A 19,671-nucleotide genomic window follows, 5' to 3' on the forward strand; every position below is an offset into this window, starting at 1 on the left:
CCTTCTATTTCTGTAGCTACCGTGAAATATTTTACTGTAATTACTTTTGCCCCTTTAAAATACTTCTTTAGGTTGTGCCAATTGATGGAGAAAGCTTCTATTAAAAACTCCAATGGGATGAGAAGAATTTTAATTACGGCTTAATCAGCAGCACAGCCACCAAGCATATAAATTATCATGCACATCGTGCTAAAAATATCCAGTTTCCTTTATTCCCACAACTTTTATACTGACAGCACTTATGTGATAATGTTGTACCTGCCAGGCTGTAAAACTTCTTTGACCGGCAGGTTTCAGCATGAGCCCCTTTCTAAGGCCTTAACAGCATTGGTGCTTTGTGTACTTATTCAAATATGTAAATATGGTCTACACAAGAAAACAGGTCCAAATAAAAATTGGTGAAAATTATCTGACATTCCATTAGTGTGTCCCTTGTGCATATTTATAGGTTTTTAAAATTTTCAGTCATAGTTCTTTCCTGTTTGTGTTGCACATGCCTAATTCCACTATGTAACTTAAATCTTCAAAAAATTAATACTTGAATGTGAATGAAAAAGTATCATTCAGGACAACTGCTTCAAGCAATTGCAAACAGTTGGGTTTTTTTGTTTTTTCTTTTGTTTTGTTTGTTTGTTTCTTAAGTTCATTTGATATATGTACAATTCATTTTTTTCAAAACCCCGAAAGTTCTTGATATGTATATTCACATAATATTCCTCCATATTTAAATAGTAAGAGTCTTGTAGGTTGAAAGCCAAGTAATCTTCAGTAATATCACCTACTGTAATCCATCAAAAAATAAAGTTTGTTTCATCTTGTCTGGCTATACCCTGGTTGTTGAGTGTGAATGGGGGTGGGGATGAGGATGGGGCAGAGTATTGTTCTGTCCTCCGGTAAATGTATTGAATGTGTGTAGGGGTTGAATCCCTGGTATAGTGTTGGGTATCATTGTGATGGTGTTGGGTGTCATTAAAGGAATATCATCAGGAGACCTTCTCATAGCTAGTGTGTAGTCTGGGGGACAGGCGGTCCTAAGAACCACCTCGTGTGGATGGATGGACTCACATTCATGATCCAAGTCAGTGTGCTTCATTTGGAGGGACATTATCTCCTCTTCTTGTGCATGGGTAAGATCATTGGTAGTAGTACGTTGTGGGCTACACCTCCTATGAACGTCGTGTCTCCGCTTGTCTTTTTTGTAGTACAATGCTGCAAATGCCAAAATGTTCAGGAACAGCAAAGATGCACCAACTGCAATAGTAACACTCAATTCTGTTGAATAGTCCCTTTGATCCACTGAAAAGGGGCTTGGTTGTTGTTTGGGATCGTCTTGTTTGGCTGTAGGAAAGGCTGAAGTAACAGAAACAGAATTTTTCCTTGTTGGTCTGAAAGTATTATCAGTCGATGGCACTTTAGTTGTGGTAGAGGTATACTGTGAAATGTCGTTAAGATTGTGCAGATGAGGTACCAGTTCCAACCAAAGGTTCACTTTATTGGCCCTATAATGTTCTTTAACTCGTGGCTTTAATCCAATGTGAAGATACAGTTGGTCTTTCTGAGAATATCTGGTCCATGCTACTTCTTCAAAACGATTTGGTTTTGTATGGATAAATTTTGTATCTTGCGGCACTGGTTGATTTGGGTCACTAAAAAAAAAACAACTCCAATGTTACAAAGTATTTCAAAAGGAATTATAAAATTAACATAATTAAGATTTTATACTTAATGTTTAAGTCTGCCTTTGGACAGAACAGAATGCTATTTCCTACAATTAGAGGCCTTAATAATCTTGATTAGAAGCAGCATTATGCAAACGAACCCTTCTTCTACACAGACTTCAGCGACCTCCCTAGTTCCCCAAAACGTTGGTATCTCTCACACTGAAATCTTTTGCTGCTGAGGACAGATTGCCAGCAATGTGGTAACGCGGACAAGCGTATGAGACACCAGTGTGAGAGGACATTAAGCTTTGCGTTTCTTTTTTAGTAACATAAAGCTCATAAAGCTCAGCATTTCAGTTCATATGCAGTATCTGTGGCCTTCCAGAGGTGAAAGACCATGGCAGGGCATAACTCACTGTAACACACAGTGACTTCGAGTCCAATCGCCTAAGGTAGGAAAGTGTTTTGAACTACCAGTGAAAGAAGAATTAATGAAAATGACAAAACTCTTCAACTTTAAAGTCACATATTTTATGGTCAGAAGTGTCAGTTTAAAACAAAATGCATTATTAAAATGAGATGTATTATATTTGGTGCAATATTTGTGTAATTTTCTGTCTCATGGGATGAAAATATTACCAACGCTGGGGTAAAGTCAGTTACTAGTGTAACCGTTTCTAACTATACACATATGTTAAATGCTTAGTTTTGCACTTTTCTGGGGATCCCTTAATTATTTTTGTGTACGAAGTATTTTTTTAATTTCCTCACGCAGAATGTTCGCAAAAGTGTTTTTTACCTCTTTTTGCTAGAATGTGTAAGTGAGCTGAGGAACCTTACAATCAACATAAATATCCAACTCAATTCTTACTCTCTTCTTCATCCTACAAGTACAGAGGCATTCCCAAGGGAGATAACCAAGGGAAAACACTGCATCATTATATCCTGAGTTTGTATACAAGACTTTTCGTTATGTGGTACTCACCCAGTTTTTGCAAAGTTTGTCCAGTACGTCATCACCACTGCACTTAGCATGACATCGTTTTTGGAGAAATTACAAGGAAATAATTCAGTAGGACCAATCATGGGGATTCCTAGTACATAAGGAACCTCATCTCCATGGGCTGCATCTGCCCATGCAGGTACCTGATCTGTCTGGCAATGATGGTAAAAGGCATAGAAATATGTAGGCGATCCAAAATTTGAGTGAAGATCTGCTGTAGCCACTGCTGGTGCAACCCACTGGTGATCAGTAAACAAAGCCAGCAGTGTTTTCCTTCTGGTCTCAGGATTGTGTCGATCTGCCCAGTCTGTGTACATAAATTTAATAGTTTCCCTCAATATATCTTTGCCTTCAGGGTATCCGTATAAGTTATCGACAAAATTAGAAACGGCAAAGTCAAAATCACTAGCTGATATGCCATCTTCGCTATCCACAATATTTTCAACAAATTTTAACCCTTCCCCTTGGTTAACTCCCAACATGATGTCATAATTGAGAAATTCTCCTTGTTCCATCAATATCTGAGGATCGTCTGGTATCACATCGCCATCAATTACTGGTCCAAAGGCTATATGGTATCTTGCTGGTTGAATGTCCTGGTCGACGAGTTCTCTATAAGGCTTCTTCTGCAGACATTCTACCAATTCTACAGTGTCTGACATGTTGCAACCAACTTTCGTAGCCAACATCCTGGCGTATTTTGCAGGCTGAAAACTAACTGCCCAGCTGGAGAGAGCTGTTCCGCTTTGAGCTATTGCTCTTTGAAAAAGTCCTGTGGGGAGAAATATTTAAAAACTACTGAAGTGACCTTGAAACAGCTACATACTTGAAAGACTCAAAGGAGTTCTTTGAAACAATAGAAAACTTTAACAGAGGAAATACTTGAATCTTAATAGTACTTAAATATACAAGATGGTGAGGTCTGACTGTCATTGTACCTACAGGTAATGTACACACAATAAATGCAATATGCGCAGAAATTGAAGCAAATGATTCCACGTCAATGTAGTCCAGCTGAGGAACAGATTTTCAAAAGAAATTCAGGAAGAAAAAGAAGTGGCGTTACCTTACGTAGGATAACACTATTAGCTTGAAATAAATTCCTAAATTTAAAGCAATTTATAGGTTGGAGGAAAAACCAACAAATCTCTGAAATGGATTGAATTTCTGAACATTGTTCAAGCCATCAGAAACATGAGTGCATACAACTATGTGTTAAATAAACCTAATATTCTGCTTTTTCATGTTTGCTTGGGATTAAACTTGGTTTGAGAGGTGTAGTGCTTTTGAATTGTATATCACAGCAAAAGTTTATATTCTGGAGTAATAGATGAGAAAGTACTGGGCAGTTATTAAATTTATAAGTGTCTAAGAGTCAAGATCCTTTCTTGTAAGGAGTTTTTTAAATGAAGGTTTATAGTGATCACACTTACATAAAAAGGGAAATTATATATTTTACACTATTTAGCTTTGTAATTCAGAAATTTAAACACATGTTCAGGTATTCCTTTAGGGGGAGAGAGAGTATGATCTGGTGCTGAATGTAAACTTGTAGCAAAACCCAAAGACCTCAGTGCAATTAATTTGAATTTATGCCAATTTAACTAGCACACTGGACCAGGAATTCTACTCTTAGAAATAACAAAATATGTTTAAATTGATGTTTTCCTCTCCTTTCGGTAAGCATTTCTGAGCGTATCCTGGATGAAAGCCTTCACTCCCTTGCAGTCAGTGAATCAATCCAATTTTTTTTGCTGTTGACTCTAATGCAATCAAAACTCCACCCTTGTTCTGATACTTCTTGTGCTCCCTTTGTGTTGCGGCTTTGCCTTTTCCCGCTCCCTTTGGAGAGGGTTCTGAAAGAGGTTTTGAGTCTGAACCTTGCACAAAATCATGTTCATCCCTAGCGTCAGAAACTTAGACTATATTTAAGTAGCCGTGACCTTTCTGGTTTTTTACATTTTCATGGAAGTGCATCCAGTTCATTTCAGTAATGCACTAATTACTGGAAAATATTTTATGCTGGGCCCTACCTCCTATAGCTCACTAAGTAATACAAAATGGTCTGTAGCATACATTATGCTGGTTTAAGATATGTGGGTCAAAATTTGGTTTTACTTATGCTGATAAGCACCTGGAGTAATTCCACTGACTTTGGTCGGCTTGTGTAGGGACTGGAAATGACACCTGGACTCACTCAATTTTGCCAAGAATGTATCTTTGGTCCAATGCTTGATGAATAGCTGGATACTCCCACTAAAGGAACTCGAGTTAAGGTGCTCAGCTTACCTCAGAATTTTATTCCAATAATGCAAAAGATGGCTTTTACTTTGATAAATAACATATTTTTATTGATAAAAAACCTCCATAGCCTCTAAATCAAGTCAGAGACATGCCTTTACAGCCTCTATTGCAGTACCAGACCCTGTATGCTCAGAAGTTAGCTGGAATCAGTTGCTGGCAGGAAACATTTTACAAGCTTCTGAGGAATTTTTAAATCATTCTAGACTGTATTAGGCCCAAATCCAACAGTCTTAAAATCAGATAGGTGTAGGGACTGAAATATGTAAACCCAACCCTCTCCTTAAATTTATAAGTCATATCCAAGATATTATTTCCTTGCAAGATATGAGTAGAAAATAAGAAAGATCTTGAGCTATAAAGCAGGTAAAAATATATTTGCATGTTTACAAGGTCAGATATTGAGCTAGTATAAATCAGCTCAAAGTCAGTGGAATTACCGCAGAGGATCCAGGCATTGTGATAAATGTAACTAAATGACAAAACTCAATTTTCACAAAGATGTATTTCATGATACTTCATAATGTTTCTTTTTTGCATATTGTGTAAATCTATTTTTATTGCTTTGTTAAATATCTCTGAACAAGGATGGAAAATGTAAGCAACGTATTAATAAAATGCTGATATAAACACTATGGTTTGCTAAGTCCTACATAAACATTAAATGTTGGATTAAGTAAAAGTGGTCAAGTCCTCTGGCCATAAAGTTATCTTAGAAAATGAAACTAAACATCCTCCTTCTGCTGAAGAATGTTTACAGAAACATTCTTCCTCTCAAACCATTTGTAAAAAATGAACAACAGTATGAAAAATTATTGTCATCCTGTCACATAATTTCATTCTGTCACATGGGCTTCAGACTGATGGAAAGCAGATTTAAATGTTCAATGGACCATATTGCTTTGTGACTCCTATTCAAAGTCTCACCAAAGTAATTAATAATAATTTGCATATATTCATCTACATTTTCAGAGCACTTTCTAAAGATGGGTGCTGTTCTGCCTGCTTGTAGATGGGCAGTTATGAACAGCACCATCTCGAAACAGGCTGAATGCTTCCCCTCAGCTACCAAGGGATCCTTTCAAAGGGAAATGAAAGAAGCAAAGAGAGCATCTGAATTTACACCTTAGGAAAGAGACTGGTTAATAATGTGAAACAAAAGGTTTTTTGAAAATGCTAAGATATTTGAAAATGTTTGAAAGCTTGAAATAACTTTTCTTATTTGAAGCTGACCAATTTTTCATTTAATCCTTTTTTTTTTTAATGGCAGGTCTAACCATCCCCAAATGAAACATAACATACATGGGGACGTGGCACGTTGTTCTGGTTAATCCAAATTTCAATAAAGCATGTTTTTGCTTTCTTATAGAAGAAATCCTCAAAAATTTACTTTTACAATTGGATTTTAAGTCTACATCCATAAGACCTCTCCAGTCCCCTCCCAAATCCTTTGTTCTGCTATGTTGGCCAATTACTGCATCACTTTCAGCAAACAAATTCTGCCCCTGGCAGAATTCTGGCCATGTGTTAGAATATGACGGGGTAAAATTTGCTGTTAAGAGGCAACACATGACTGTCCAGATATTGTACACATGGCATTTCGCATTAACATCACGTTACATCAAGCAGGTTGACATTAAGATCAAGTAAAAGTTAGAGGAGGAGAAACCAGGTCTCCTCATTCAACCTTAAGCTAAATCCTCTATAACAAAAGTTACTTTTGTGATTTCTGATGAAAAAAGACGGTGCAGTGTGACCCTCAGATTACAGTGTAATGAGCTAATGCTTACAGCTTGTTCTTTTAGGCCAGTTTATAAATATGTCCTATTTAACTGCAGATAGTTATGGAGAGATTATTACAAATATACATTAAAAATCAAATTGTGGAAAGAGATGAAAATTTAAAGCACAGTCCATTTTCCACTAGACTCTTCTTGTAAAAGCTAGATGATTTTCTCATTTACAATAGTGTAAAGGCCTGATCTAAAGAATCTGCCGCTTCCATTGACCTCAGTGGGCTCTGCATCATGACTTTGGGTAAATGCAGCTCTTTTAATGTCAGTGGAATTATTTTTTTATGACTGGCCAATTAGCCCCATGGAGATACAGCAATGTAAGTCAGTGGAGGATTTTATGCACAGGGCACAGTCACGATACAGATAAAAAGTGAGACAAAAATGATGTGATCAATAAGCAATAGCCATGCAAATGCGAGAAACTGTGTAGAACTTTGGTGCAAAAATGATAGGAAAAAAATTGGGTGCCTCAAACAGCATGTTTTTTATTTCCTGCTGTCTGCCTCAACTAGAGAGAAAAGGTGTTAGTTATGGAATAGGAAAAAACATATAGACGAAAATCCATTTGCAACTTGGATGCTTTGACAATTTTGGATCATGCATGCAAAACATTCAACCATTCTTTTATTAGATGACAGCAAGTGAAGTTCATGCAGTTTCAGACAAAAGATTTCTGAACTAGGTACTTGTTTCCTTCACATAAAATAACAGTTTTAAGCATTTCAGCTGTTAGCCTGAAAAGAGAAACTGTGTCATTTTAGTTTTCTTTAAATTCTCCTCCTCATGAGAAACTAAACATGCCTTTGATGACTGTCTGAATATAGACGACCTCATCTACTGTGAGCATGACTGACTGGTTTTCCAAAAAAGACACCCTTAGGTAGGAAAGAGAGACAAAAATGATGCACCGAGAAAATGCTGTTCAGAAGTCTGCTATAAAATGTTTCTACGAATCTCCATAGAAAAAAGAAGAAAGTGACTCAAAATTTAAACATGCACAGAGAGCTAAAGGACAAGGTGGCTTGTATAGCCTTTAAAAAGTTTGCTTAGTATTGAGCTGAACCCAACAGTTCATAGGAACAAAGAGAATATACAGAGCATCACATAGTACTAATGGCGGTGGCATGCAGACACCAAAATTGTCAAAATTTGCAACCTGCATAATACCTTTGGTTGAATTGCTCCAACGGTTACCTTCAGAATAATGGGATAAAGTCAACAGATTGACGCATGAACCGCCTGCACCAGATCCAAAAACAGTTATTCTTAATGGGTCACCACCAAAGAACCCAATATTTTCACTAGTCCATCGCAAAGCTTGGATTAGATCAAGGAGGCCATAGTTTCCTTTTGCTGCTTGGTCCCCAGTGCTCAAGAATCCTGTGAATGTAAATTAAAAAAGAAAGGGTTACCAAGTGCTATTCTGAGTAATCCTTTTGCAATTTTCTAAGTAAGATTTCAAAAGTAGCTGCCATTAAATATTATGCAACTACATAATTTTCTGTATTCACTGGACAACAATTTGCAATTTCGCACTCTTCCTGAAACAAAAATACTCGTCCAAGTCTTAACATGTCACAACATATTACTCCCAAAAGATTAAATAAATAATTTAATCTTAATAATTTAATAATACAATATTACTCCCAAAGGCTTTGTGTTGCTTGCACTAAGTTTAAGAGTAAAGGTTTAGCAACGAGATATGCTGCAGTCATTTTGTAAATGATTTGGTCAACTGTGTATTGCACTTCTGTACTTAGATGCAGCCATCAGCTTTAGGCATGTCTGAGAGGCAATGGTTCCACTTCTCTGTACACTGTGTTTGGTTATGTCCCGGCAACACACTATCTTTCCCTTTTTTCTCCCCCCAAAAACGCAGCTTATGTCACAGAACAAGCCAGGTTGAACAATGTGAGCAGCTCTCAAATCCCTGAGCTCCAGCCCATACTCGTTAACCTGAGTTAATTGAATCTACGTTAAATGGATAAAGACAATTTAAGCTGTTTCCGTGATCCCTTAACATCAAAAAGATAAGAGCTCAGGGGTAATCTGGAACTCAGAAGAATTGCTCTCTTATTCATACTGGAAGAAAAATGGTGGAACGTGTCAGGTGCAGGAACGACTGTTTTACACTACACCCAGTAATACCCTCTTGCTGGTACTCTTGTCCTTAGAGCCTACTGACACTAAAAGATGGACAATATAAACTTTGAAGAAGGTCTCTGTTGATAAAAGACGTTGCTTTGCTTTTGGATCCCATTTGTTGACACTTCCCATTTTCTAAGCTTAATAAACAAATGTTTAAATAAAACCAGCATTATGAAGTAACCCAGCACCTCCATTTGCATATCAAACTGATTTAATACTCACTAAATCGACAGTGTAAACTGTTTTTCAGTACATGCTTGTAGAGAAATGCAACCATTACAACAATTATTTCCACATTAATTAGATATTAGTGGGTCTTCTAGTCTCGTCAAAATTCTACTGATTTAACTCTCTTGAACGCACATAGCCTACTCAAAAGAACTTTGCAGTAGTTTTTCAGACAGATGGTTCTCAAAGGAGTCCTACTGTTTCAATATGACAACAAAAGCAGCTTTTGACACATTTCTAAGAAATACATATGTCCATATACATATATAAAACAAGAATTTCACAAGAACACAGGTGCATGCGTGTATCTATATCCATGTATACAAAGAACACATCATTTGTTATTGCTACTATTAACATAATTATATGTTATTATATATATTTGACTTCAAATGGCAAGCTTACATTTGGTATTCTGGCGTACGTGTAGACATTTATACTAACAGACTTTCATTGCTGTAAACTGCACTGAAAGCTAATTGGCCTTGCTGCCTCCGTAGTTGAGCTGTGCTCTCTTTAGGGCGAGCAGCTTTGTTTGTGTAGGTCAATCCTGATTTTTGTAACCATGGAGAGGGAACAGGAAAGTGGCGTAAGGTGCCAGGCCAGCAATTCTCCCACTTCCAGACCTAATGTACCGAGTCTAATGGGCATACTTCATTCACTGTAGCCGTAGTAAATTGTGGCTCTGATACTAGACTTTAAAATAACCACTATTCTACAACTAAAACCTGCCACTTTTACTATTTAACTGCATAAAAAAGCAAAGTAGCATCACTACCATAGAAGAAAATACCACCTTGATATTCAGGGAAAGCCCAGAAAGGAAGTCATAAATCTAATTAATTCATTCTCATTTTATTATTACAGCTCAGCCCTGAGTTGAGATGAATATGATGTTATTTTACTCTGCTTCACTCTCTTTTGTTTTTTCTTCTGTGTAGTCAGAGGGGCCGGTGTGCATGCCTGTGTGAAAGGATGGCCCCAGTAGGATCCTTCCTGCACAGAAGCATTCATTCTTGTCTTCACGCTCCACTAAAATGTTGTCCCCCATAAACAGTTTTTAAGGACACAGAGAGATGATGTCTTTGAATCTAGGATAGCAAATCCAATAAAACCTTCCTAACCAGTCTCACTGCCTTTGTCAGCCTGCTTGGAGTCGAGGGATGGTACCAGTGACCGTAACAAAATTAAAATGCTGGAATTTATGGGAACTACAGGATCCTGTGGCTGCACATGCTGAGAAAGTCTTCCCCTTTCTTTGCATAAGTATACGACTGTGAAAAATCAGTGACAAATCAGTTCATCATATTAAGCATGTAAGTGACTGCACTGATTTAGGAGAGGAGAGATTGACGCTGGCTGTCCTTGAAACACAGGCAGCAATGAGATGAGAGCAGTTACCAAAATTGTGCCCTAAACAAGTCCCTCTCTGCTTTTTCCCCTTTCCCTCGCTTGCAGATTCCCTGAGCCTGGACAGGATCTGCTCTCAGCAGAGCTGCAGTGTTGGTTCAAAAAGGTCCTGTAGATGTCTCAAAGTGATTCCAAAGCATCTATTAGGGAAATAGATGGCAGGGGTATACCTGAGATACAGCTATCGCCCTGAAGGAAAACAAATGTTAACATTCAGACTTGCCGAAAAAGTTGTTTTCTATATCCTGTATAACATGCAGCAAAGTGAGAAGCAAGTAAATCTTTGCCTCGAAAAGCAGCAGATGAAAATTATAGGTAAAGCCTTAAGGCAACCCGCTGCTGTTAAATGAGTTCACATCAAGCGCTGAAGCTTGATGGGGAAATGGGAAATCCTTGGGAAGCTGTAAATAAACCAGTTTTAAAGGATCTTTGTGAAAAGGATCTTAAAAAGACAGCAGAAGAGGAAATGTCTCCTGTTGCTAAAAGTAGACATCAGGGAAGTTGCATTCAGTTCAGGAAATGTGCCAGAAGGGGGAGCCTTCAGTTTATTAAAAAAAAAAAAAAAAAAAAAAGAAAAAAGAAAAAAAGGGGGGGGGGAAGGAAGTATTAGTAATATTCTCTTCATTCACCTATAGTAGACAAATTATGACTTGTGTCCAGAGCAACAGCTCTGATGCAAAAGAAATATCTCACGCCTCCTCGGCAAGAACCGCATTGGCTGACTTCCATATCCACACAAGATGGATGATTATTGATGTTGACTTTCATGACATGAAACATTTCTATCTCATTTTTCACAACCATAAGAAGCTTGTTAATATTGCCACCTCTTCATGCCTTTTTTCTTGTATGCAGTAGCATCAGCATGGTTTAGAAGCGTTCAAAATGTCATGAAATCAGAGATAGGACTGATAAAACACATGAGGTTTTTCTTTCCAGTTTGTGGCTGTGTGGTTTTTTTTCTCTAGTGAGGCGTGCCTCTCTACAGACAAACTCATCTAACTACAGGCCTGTAGAGAAATGCTTTAACACACAGCATCCTACCCGGTCTGCAGGTGCAAGTACTTATTCCTATTTATCACTTAGGTAAAATAGAGATTGCGACAATACGTTTTGCCTTTATCCCAAGAGGAGCTTCCAGAACATAATTAATATAGATACTGTGCATTTCTACGCATTTCTATGACACGATCATTACACTATCTAGATATTAAGCTAGCAATTTTGAGTCACAGAGGTGAACCTGCTCTTGCTGAAAAGGGCTTGTGTGTCTGAAAGCTTGTCTGTTTTTAAACTGTATCAGCTAGTCCATGAAAATATATTATCCCTCTCTGAAAATGCTGTCTTATTATTACCCTTGGGCTGTCATCGCTGCAAGAATTCTGCTACCATATGCTGCCACCTTTTGCTCTTGTAAAAAAAGTGAAGTAAATTATTCTTTATTTTAGTTATTCCAAGAAGACATTTGCAAAAAACCTTATTTTTGCATTATTCTCTAATAAAGGTCAGATTGAGCTAATTTTCTTTCATAATTAAGTCCTTCTACTGGAAATATTCCAATCAGCAGCTGAACAATTGCTATTTTATATTCTGAATGGAGAGGCTATCTCTTCTTTTATCTCCTCCAAAGGAGCAGACTCTAATAGAATTATGGAAGTGAGGATGTGGTCTTTTGTGAGTTTGAGAAAGAGATTTATTAAGCTCATTTGGACCATTTCTCTGTTACATGTCCGTTAGACAAATAGGCAGAGCGTGCCACAACCAGGCCCTGTATGTTGTGTTAAGATAAATTTTAATGCTTTATAGGCTTTTCTGCCTGGGTAATGATTTCTGCTTGCCATTCAGATAACTCTTTTTCTAATATGATTGCAGTATGTTTTGAGAGTAAATAAAATAATAGAGTTGGGAAAGTTAAAATATTTTGTTGAAAATCTTAGTAGATTGAATTATTTTAAGCTCTGGCCTAATTTGAACATTCAAATTAATGCAGAGGGGAAGGCCAAGGCAAAATGTTTCCTAATGTAAGGGCCTGGTACAAGCCAATGATGCAGTAAAAGACGAGGCGCAGGCTGGTGGGTACGAAAGTGCCATTTCACATCAGAGAGAACCAAACCTTCCCTCTGATGAGTTCTGTCCATGTCAGTGTTTCATAACCCAGCAACCTCCGTGGCTGGAAGAAGTAAGGGGCAGAACGTCTCGTTGGACAAAAAAAAAACCCTGCCTGCAAGAAAATACACAGCAACAAATGCTACTCTAAAAATAAAACACAAGAGCTTATAAAAACTGGTCTGACATGCTTAAAGGTTTTCTTAAAAGAGGTATGTTACTGAAAGCAGTAACACTTAAGACTTTAATATCACCCACCTGTTTAGGCATGTGTTAGAATAATTTAGCTATGTGTCCAGTTACAATTCCCTGTGCAGTCAAATACCATCTTTTATTTTGTTAAAAGCAAATATTAAATTGTACAAGTATAAATGCATCAGTGCACAGTGGAAGAATATAGGACATATTTTGAAGGAAGAATTTATATTCCCTCTGCATTGCAAGTTCCTTGGTTAGGACTTTAGTCTGACACCCTCTATTAATATTGAATGGTAATTGCCATGTACAGAAAAATTCAGTTGCCCTTTAAACTATACCTACTCAGTTAGAAATGTGAGCAAGATAAGCAAATTTTAAGCAATGTGGTTAAGCTTAAAGAGCACATTTGTTTTCATCTTAGACATCTCTCTTGAATTCGCATGAGCTGACTAACCTGAATGAATTACGTGGGCAGCAGCGCCATGAACATTAATGTATATGTGATATTCATGAAGCAGGGGATACCGCTCCTTGCTTTGCTGACCAGCACATCATAATAATAATAGCATATTTTAGTAACGGATAAGGGGTAAGGTGACTAAAAGGACTAGGAACTCCCATAAGGAAGATGTAGGAGAATACAAACTATTCAGTGCAGGAAAGATATTCCTTCTGCAGTATCAGAGACATCTGCAGTATACCTCTGCTCGAGAATCAGATAAGCAAGTGTTCTGAAAATACTGCTTAATGAGGAGTTTTGTATTAAATTCATTTAATATACAAAAAAGTAATCGCAGCATTAGCAAAGTACCCGTCTGTTTCTGTAGCTTTCTGTCACATACGTATTAGCAGTAAGGTTAACAGTTTCAGAAGTGCAAGGTTTTAGCTTAACTCCATGAGATATGCAAAGTATCATGCCACGTCGTTATGCACGCTTTCCTGGCTGTTTAAGATACGTGAAACACTGCATTTATATACAGATTTTATTTTAATATTATGTATAGAAGATAAATTAATATGTCAGAATCTTTGCAGGTGGACACACTGTACTTTTAAACAAATAGAAGACAAACATTGTGTTGCAAAATATTTATTAAGAGATGTACCTTGTCACGTTGGACGGGGCTCTGAGCAACCTGCTCTAGTTGAAGATGTCCCTGCTCATTGCAGGGGCGTTGGACTAGATGGCCTTTAAAGGTCCCTTCCAACTCAAACCATTATGTGATTTTATACATTATATACATATATTTGCAAACTCTTCACTTTTCACGTAGTAAGGTTACATGACTGGTCACAGAAATTGTTCGAAAACTTACTTATATTTTCTGATGTCATACCATAAGCTTTATAAATTAGGAAAAGTATCTTCCATACAGATAGCCTGCACTGATTTTTTTCAGCCCACAACTCTGTTTTGGGGTGTGTTAGGCTAACATTTCTGCTAGTTGTGACTACCAAAAGAGCTGAATGTGCCATAGAACACTGACTGAAGCAATGGAGGGGACCAGGAAGCGTTCTGATATGAGCCCAGTTTAACCGTGAATGTTCTAGAGTTCTGGAATTTTTAAATTTGTTTTAAACAATGACTCTCTAATAGAATGAAAGTCCATCCATTCAATAGGGCTGGACTATCTGGCTGACTTAAAAAGAACACCTCAGAAACGGAGAAGTTTTTTGTGCGGAGTTGTTATTCACATAAGCTCAGTCAGTAAAAAACTAGGAAGTTTTTTTTAAAAAAAACTCAACTATTTTAACTGTCTTAATTAAGCTGTATTGCTCTAAGAACACTACCTCAAGGTTAAGTGTATGAACAATAAACCGTACTGCGAGCAATGCAAAACAGCTGCAGTAATTCATTAACTTACCAAACTCTAAAGTGCTGCATCTGTGAGGTCGAGTTGCTTAAAAATATCAACAGTACCAACTTCAGTGGCCAGTGCTATTGCCCCAGCAATTAGCCTTTGGAAATTCCCATTCTCTTCGCCAAAGGAAACAAGTTACAGAACTGAATCAGTAAATATAAGAACTTGTAACGATATCCTTTGTCCTTTGGCATTTTGAAAGTATACATGGAGGAAAGTGTGTAAGGATGTATAAAATCTAATGTACGTTTTCAGCATTGCTTTTGTACTGCTGGAAGTTTTCACACTCCTCCCAGAGTACCAAATCCTTCAAATTAGTATTAATGAAGTGGCTGGAGCCTACAAAAATGCTGGCCTTTCCTTGTGGCTCTTTGAAACACCAGAAGTTTTCACCTCCTTGCATTTTACTTTATTTCTTTTCCCATGAGAGCCTAAATGAACCGAGCACTGCAAGTCACAGAAGTCCTTCACAGCTGTTTCAGCCTGGCATCTGTCACTTGCCAGCACCGACGCGTTACGACAAACTTCTGGTATGGCGGCAGATTGCACAAGAGTGAAGTGTCTCACACCAGAGCACTCCATTCCGTCGTCAAAGATGTATCGGCACAGCTTCACTGGGTGCAATGCTGCCCAAAGCAGGTTAACCCTCCCCCTTTTTCCAAAATACACGTTCTCTTTCACAGGCTGTATCGAAGTTCCTTAAAGGACAAAAAAAGCCTAGATGAAGTCAGATTTTTTCCTATCCTGGCAAGATTATCCTCAACCATTACAGAAGGAAGGAAGTTGCTTAGATTTACTGCGATATCCTTGGCAAGTAGGCCGTAGATGTTGGAACGGTCTGAGATTATAATTTCTAGCATTCTCTGAAGGCTGTGAGACGAGGGTGACTCTCTTCCCCTTTAAAGTTTCAGCAAAGAGATGATAAAAGAGTGCTTTCAACGTCTTCAGCTGCCTCTTCTTCATGTGGCCAGTGGTTATTTTCCGTTCTGCCTTGTTTGCCATGCCAGGGCAGTTGTGGGCAGTCTCGCGAATTCTGGGTGTTTTCTACGTGCGAGACATTCACGTATCAGTCCCTGTGACAAGCCCGTGCTTGCACATGGGCTCGTAGTACGGGGCAGGCCCACACGATGAGGTAGGTCAACGTTTGTCCGTAAAGTCCCGAGCCGGCCGGTTCCTCTCGCTGCAGCACGGCGCGGGTGCGGTGCTGCGTCTCTCCGGCTCTCCCAGTCCACGTGTCGAGCACGGCTGGTCACAGCTCCCGCAGCGCGTGGCGAGCTTGTCGGACGCAGGGCAATGGCGAGAATACAAAAAGTCAGAGGTTCGTTACAGCGCTGTCGGCTGCGGAGACGAGTTTCACAGAAGCAATTCTCTAAGCCCGGGCGGTAGAGCTGGGATCAGGGTGGGGAGCGTAAACTGAGCCTGTGCTCTCCGGGCAGGTCTTGCAGCCAACGTTTTGGCTTCAGCACAGGGAGCACGGATAAAAGGGGCGTCAGCTGCCCGCTGCTTGTCAGACCCCTACTCCAAGTACAACCTAGCCGGTCCTAAATGATCGGCTCTGCAGTGGCTTAGTACAGCTCATCTTTACCGAAGAGTCAAATGAAAGTCTGATAACAATCGCAGAGATACTGTGAAAGAGTTATACAAGCAATAGGGCTAGTCCACTAGAAGTGATCTTTAATACTGATTTCTGGGTACGCTGTAAAAGGAAAAAAGAAAAAGAGGAGGCAAATCTAGTCTCAGATATACAGCTGCAGAAACTAATCTTACAGGATTTTAAGTGATATGTGCTGACACATACTGGAAAGTAGAAGTAAGCCTTAACAACTGATGAACGACATTTGACATAGGTGGATGCAAAAGGCAGCTGGAGTACATTTGATTTGATTGTCTCCTCCTCCTCTTTAAAAATACAGAAAAAAGATGGGGTTTGTTATAGAAAAGAGGAGATAGTTATGAATATTTTCATCTTTGAAAAAATAAGCAGTTCTGCTGCCAGCAGAGAACGTTTGCTTAAATGCCTTCCACAAGGTAAAAATTGTAGTTGTTAGTACACAGCTAAGTCATGCTCTAGGGCAACACAACTTTTAGTTGGAAGTATTTTTAAGTTGCATACAACTTCTCACAGGAAATGAGCAATGCTATTACTAAGGAAAACAGCAGCAATGCTTTTATGAACCACCATCTTTGAGAATTTTAACAAAAATATAAATAAAATCAATAGTCTCTAAAAGACAGCATGGGCAAACACAAATCTTATTCTAGGATAAAGTGTGCAATAATAAAAAACAAACACATCCTGATCCTTTCAAATATACTCAGCCAAAGCCCAAATGATAAGGGAAGACTACGTGAGGGAACAGAAAAGTCCATAGCCAAAGCCGTCACTTGACTTTCCTACTTGGCAGAAGAAAGTGATGCCCTGAGAGACAGATTCTTGTCTTCACCGGGATTGAGTGCACAGCTGTTCCAGTCCTACTTACTTCAAGTAGTGCAATATGCAAAATTAAGTAGCCCACAGCACATTGCATCAAATGTCTGTCCTTCACTATCATCTTTCAGCATCCCTATTTTCAGTGGCAAGATCAGAAACAAGGCATTAAGATATGCTGGTCTTTCATGCAATATGCCATAACTTTTAAGTTTAGATGATACAATCAAAAGCAGCAGCTACAAACCTGGAAAACATGCTCAACGTTCTTAATGTGCAAGGCTTTAAAAACCAAAATTGACCCCATAAAAAAGTCTGCTTTCAATTTTCCTTCAAGATGAGGGCAAAATGAGTTCATTATCTTAAGACAGGCCAGATGGTACTGGAAGACCTTTCTACCCAATATATTTGAGAAATTTTTGCTATATAATGAGCTGTGTAACATGTGCAGCTACTTACAACTACATGTAGTTCAGATTTAGCTTTCAAAAACATCTTTTGGGCAGTACATTTTAATTGATAGTTACATGCCAGAGAAGAATTTTTCTAACTTAGGCCTAGAAATTGTCTTTGCTTTATAATGGTCACTCTGGTTGTACATTAGTGCATGTTTTCAGTAATACCATGCAGCTTTTCAGAACTTTGAATACGTATGTGGATGACAGAAAGGATGGGTTTAATTTCACTAGAAGGGAAAATTCATATTTCAGAAATAAAAAAATCATAATTACGAGTTCCATTGAGAGGGACAGCACCATAATTTTTGACACTTCTTCACAGTGTTGAGATTTGCAAAGAGGGCCCAATCAATGCTAATATATATTCTATGAGCTGATGAAAGGGAAGTCAGAAATCTTACTGTAAAAGTGTATATGCAAATCACTACTTAGAAGCCTAGCAGCTATTTGAAAGTGTAATCTTTCAATCAGAACACAGAAATTATGGTGCTAATTTACTGTGAACTCAAATCTCCTTATTTGAAAATAAATAGAAAAGATTAACCATTGGGCCAATTTACCAAGAACTGCATTCACTATGTCATCACGTGCATTTTTAAATCAGAACTGGGGTCTTTCTAAAAAGATGTCACTGTTCAGATAAGATTTAATTCAGGAAAGTTTTATGAACAGTATTAATACAGGTAGAAGTCATACCAGATCACCACAAAAATGCCTTCTCTCTTTTGAATGTGTGAGTTAAACAACATGTGCGACTTAAATAATCAAGATCTGACTTCTTTAGCCTGATCAGTGCAGACAGAACATTTAAATGTACTGAGAATTTAAGTAAGTTCTGAGAAAGCCTGAGACATAAAGCTTTTCTGTCTTCTTCCTTTCTCTCTTCCTCTCCCTTTCCTCTTCTCTTCCCGTCACTTTTTGCAAAGCTTAATCTTACTTTATCAGCATCAACATTGTTCTTGGAGTTCTGTTATTCACGTGAATTTATATATGTGTCCACTATGCTCTTTGAAATACACTTGGAGCCACACAATCAATTTATCACTTGACAAATCCTCGGGAATACCTGGCATTAGTTTTACCCCTGCGATAACAATCTGCCGTGCTCTCTACAGATGCTGTGTGGTTGACCAACTCCTTGACCTACCTGTGGCATCACATCCACATCTCTTTCCTTGCTGCAATGCAATATGCAACAGTAGCACAGTGATGAGAAAGATGACATTCTGTTCTCTACCTTTAAAGACCTAGAGGCGTATTTGTCTTACTGAAGACACTCTATTTGTGGCTATCTTGGCCTGTGTGTAAGAATAACTTCTAATAAGAAAAAGGAAGTAGAAAAAACAGAAACCCAGTTTCAGTTTGAATTGTAAGTGAGGCATGTTGGAGCACACTGCAACACCACCATAATTATAGTACAGCAGGTTATATATATCATGGCTTGTTATCATAGAATCATAGAATATTTGGGTTGAAAGGCCATCTAGTCCAACCCCTCTGCAGTGAGCAGCGACATTTTCAACTAGATCAGGTTGCTCAGAGCCCCGTCCAACCTCACCTTGAATGTTTCCAGGGATCTATGGGGCATCTACCACCTCTCTGGGCAACCTGTGCCAGGGTTTCACACTCCTCACCGTGAAAAATTTCTTCCTTAGATTTAGTCTAAATCTGCCCTCTTTTAGTTTAAAACCATTACCCCCTGTCCTATCGCTACAGGCCCTGCTAAAAAGCCTGTCCCCATCTTTCTTACAGTCCCCCTTTAAGCACTGCGATAATGTCTCCCCGGAGCCTTCTCTGCTCCAGGCTGAACAACCCCAACTCTCTCAACCTGTCCTCCCAGCAGAGCTGTTCCAGCCCTCTGATCATTTTTGTGGCCTCCTCTGCACCCTGCCCAACAGATCCATGTCTCTCCTGTGCTGAGGGCTCCAGAGCTGGACACAGCACTGCAGTGAGGGTCTCCCCAGAGCGGGGCAGAGGAGCAGAATCCCCTCCCTCGCCCTGCTGGCCACGCTGTGGGTGCAGCCCAGGACACGGTTGGCCTTCTGGGCTGCAAGCGCACATTGCCGGCTCAT

The 19,671-nt window shown here is 38.7% G+C and overlaps 1 protein-coding gene across 7 annotated transcripts in view; it reads right to left on the reverse strand.

Annotated features, from left to right (window-relative positions):
* Positions 1–293: 293 nt before the first annotated feature.
* NLGN1 (neuroligin 1) overlaps positions 294–19,671 on the reverse strand; it is a gene marked incomplete at its 5' end in the record, with an annotated part of 316,292 nt that continues 296,914 nt past the window's right edge. For 4 of the 7 annotated variants that reach the window (XM_082003365.1, XM_082003368.1, XM_082003367.1 and 1 more), the window contains 3 exons: positions 294–1,646; positions 2,647–3,436; positions 7,956–8,141. In XM_082003365.1, the coding sequence (XP_081859491.1) occupies positions 824–1,646; positions 2,647–3,436; positions 7,956–8,141 (1,799 nt within the window). In that variant the 3' untranslated portion in view covers positions 294–823. Of the gene's footprint in view, positions 1,647–2,646; positions 3,437–7,928; positions 8,142–19,671 lie in introns of all 7 variants that reach the window. The other 3 variants (XM_082003366.1, XM_082003364.1, XM_082003363.1) reach the window with 1 other exon arrangement.

Source organism: Phaethon aethereus (assembly GCF_964289735.1).
Source record: "Phaethon aethereus genome assembly, chromosome: 9".
Classification (NCBI taxonomy): domain Eukaryota; kingdom Metazoa; phylum Chordata; class Aves; order Phaethontiformes; family Phaethontidae; genus Phaethon; species Phaethon aethereus.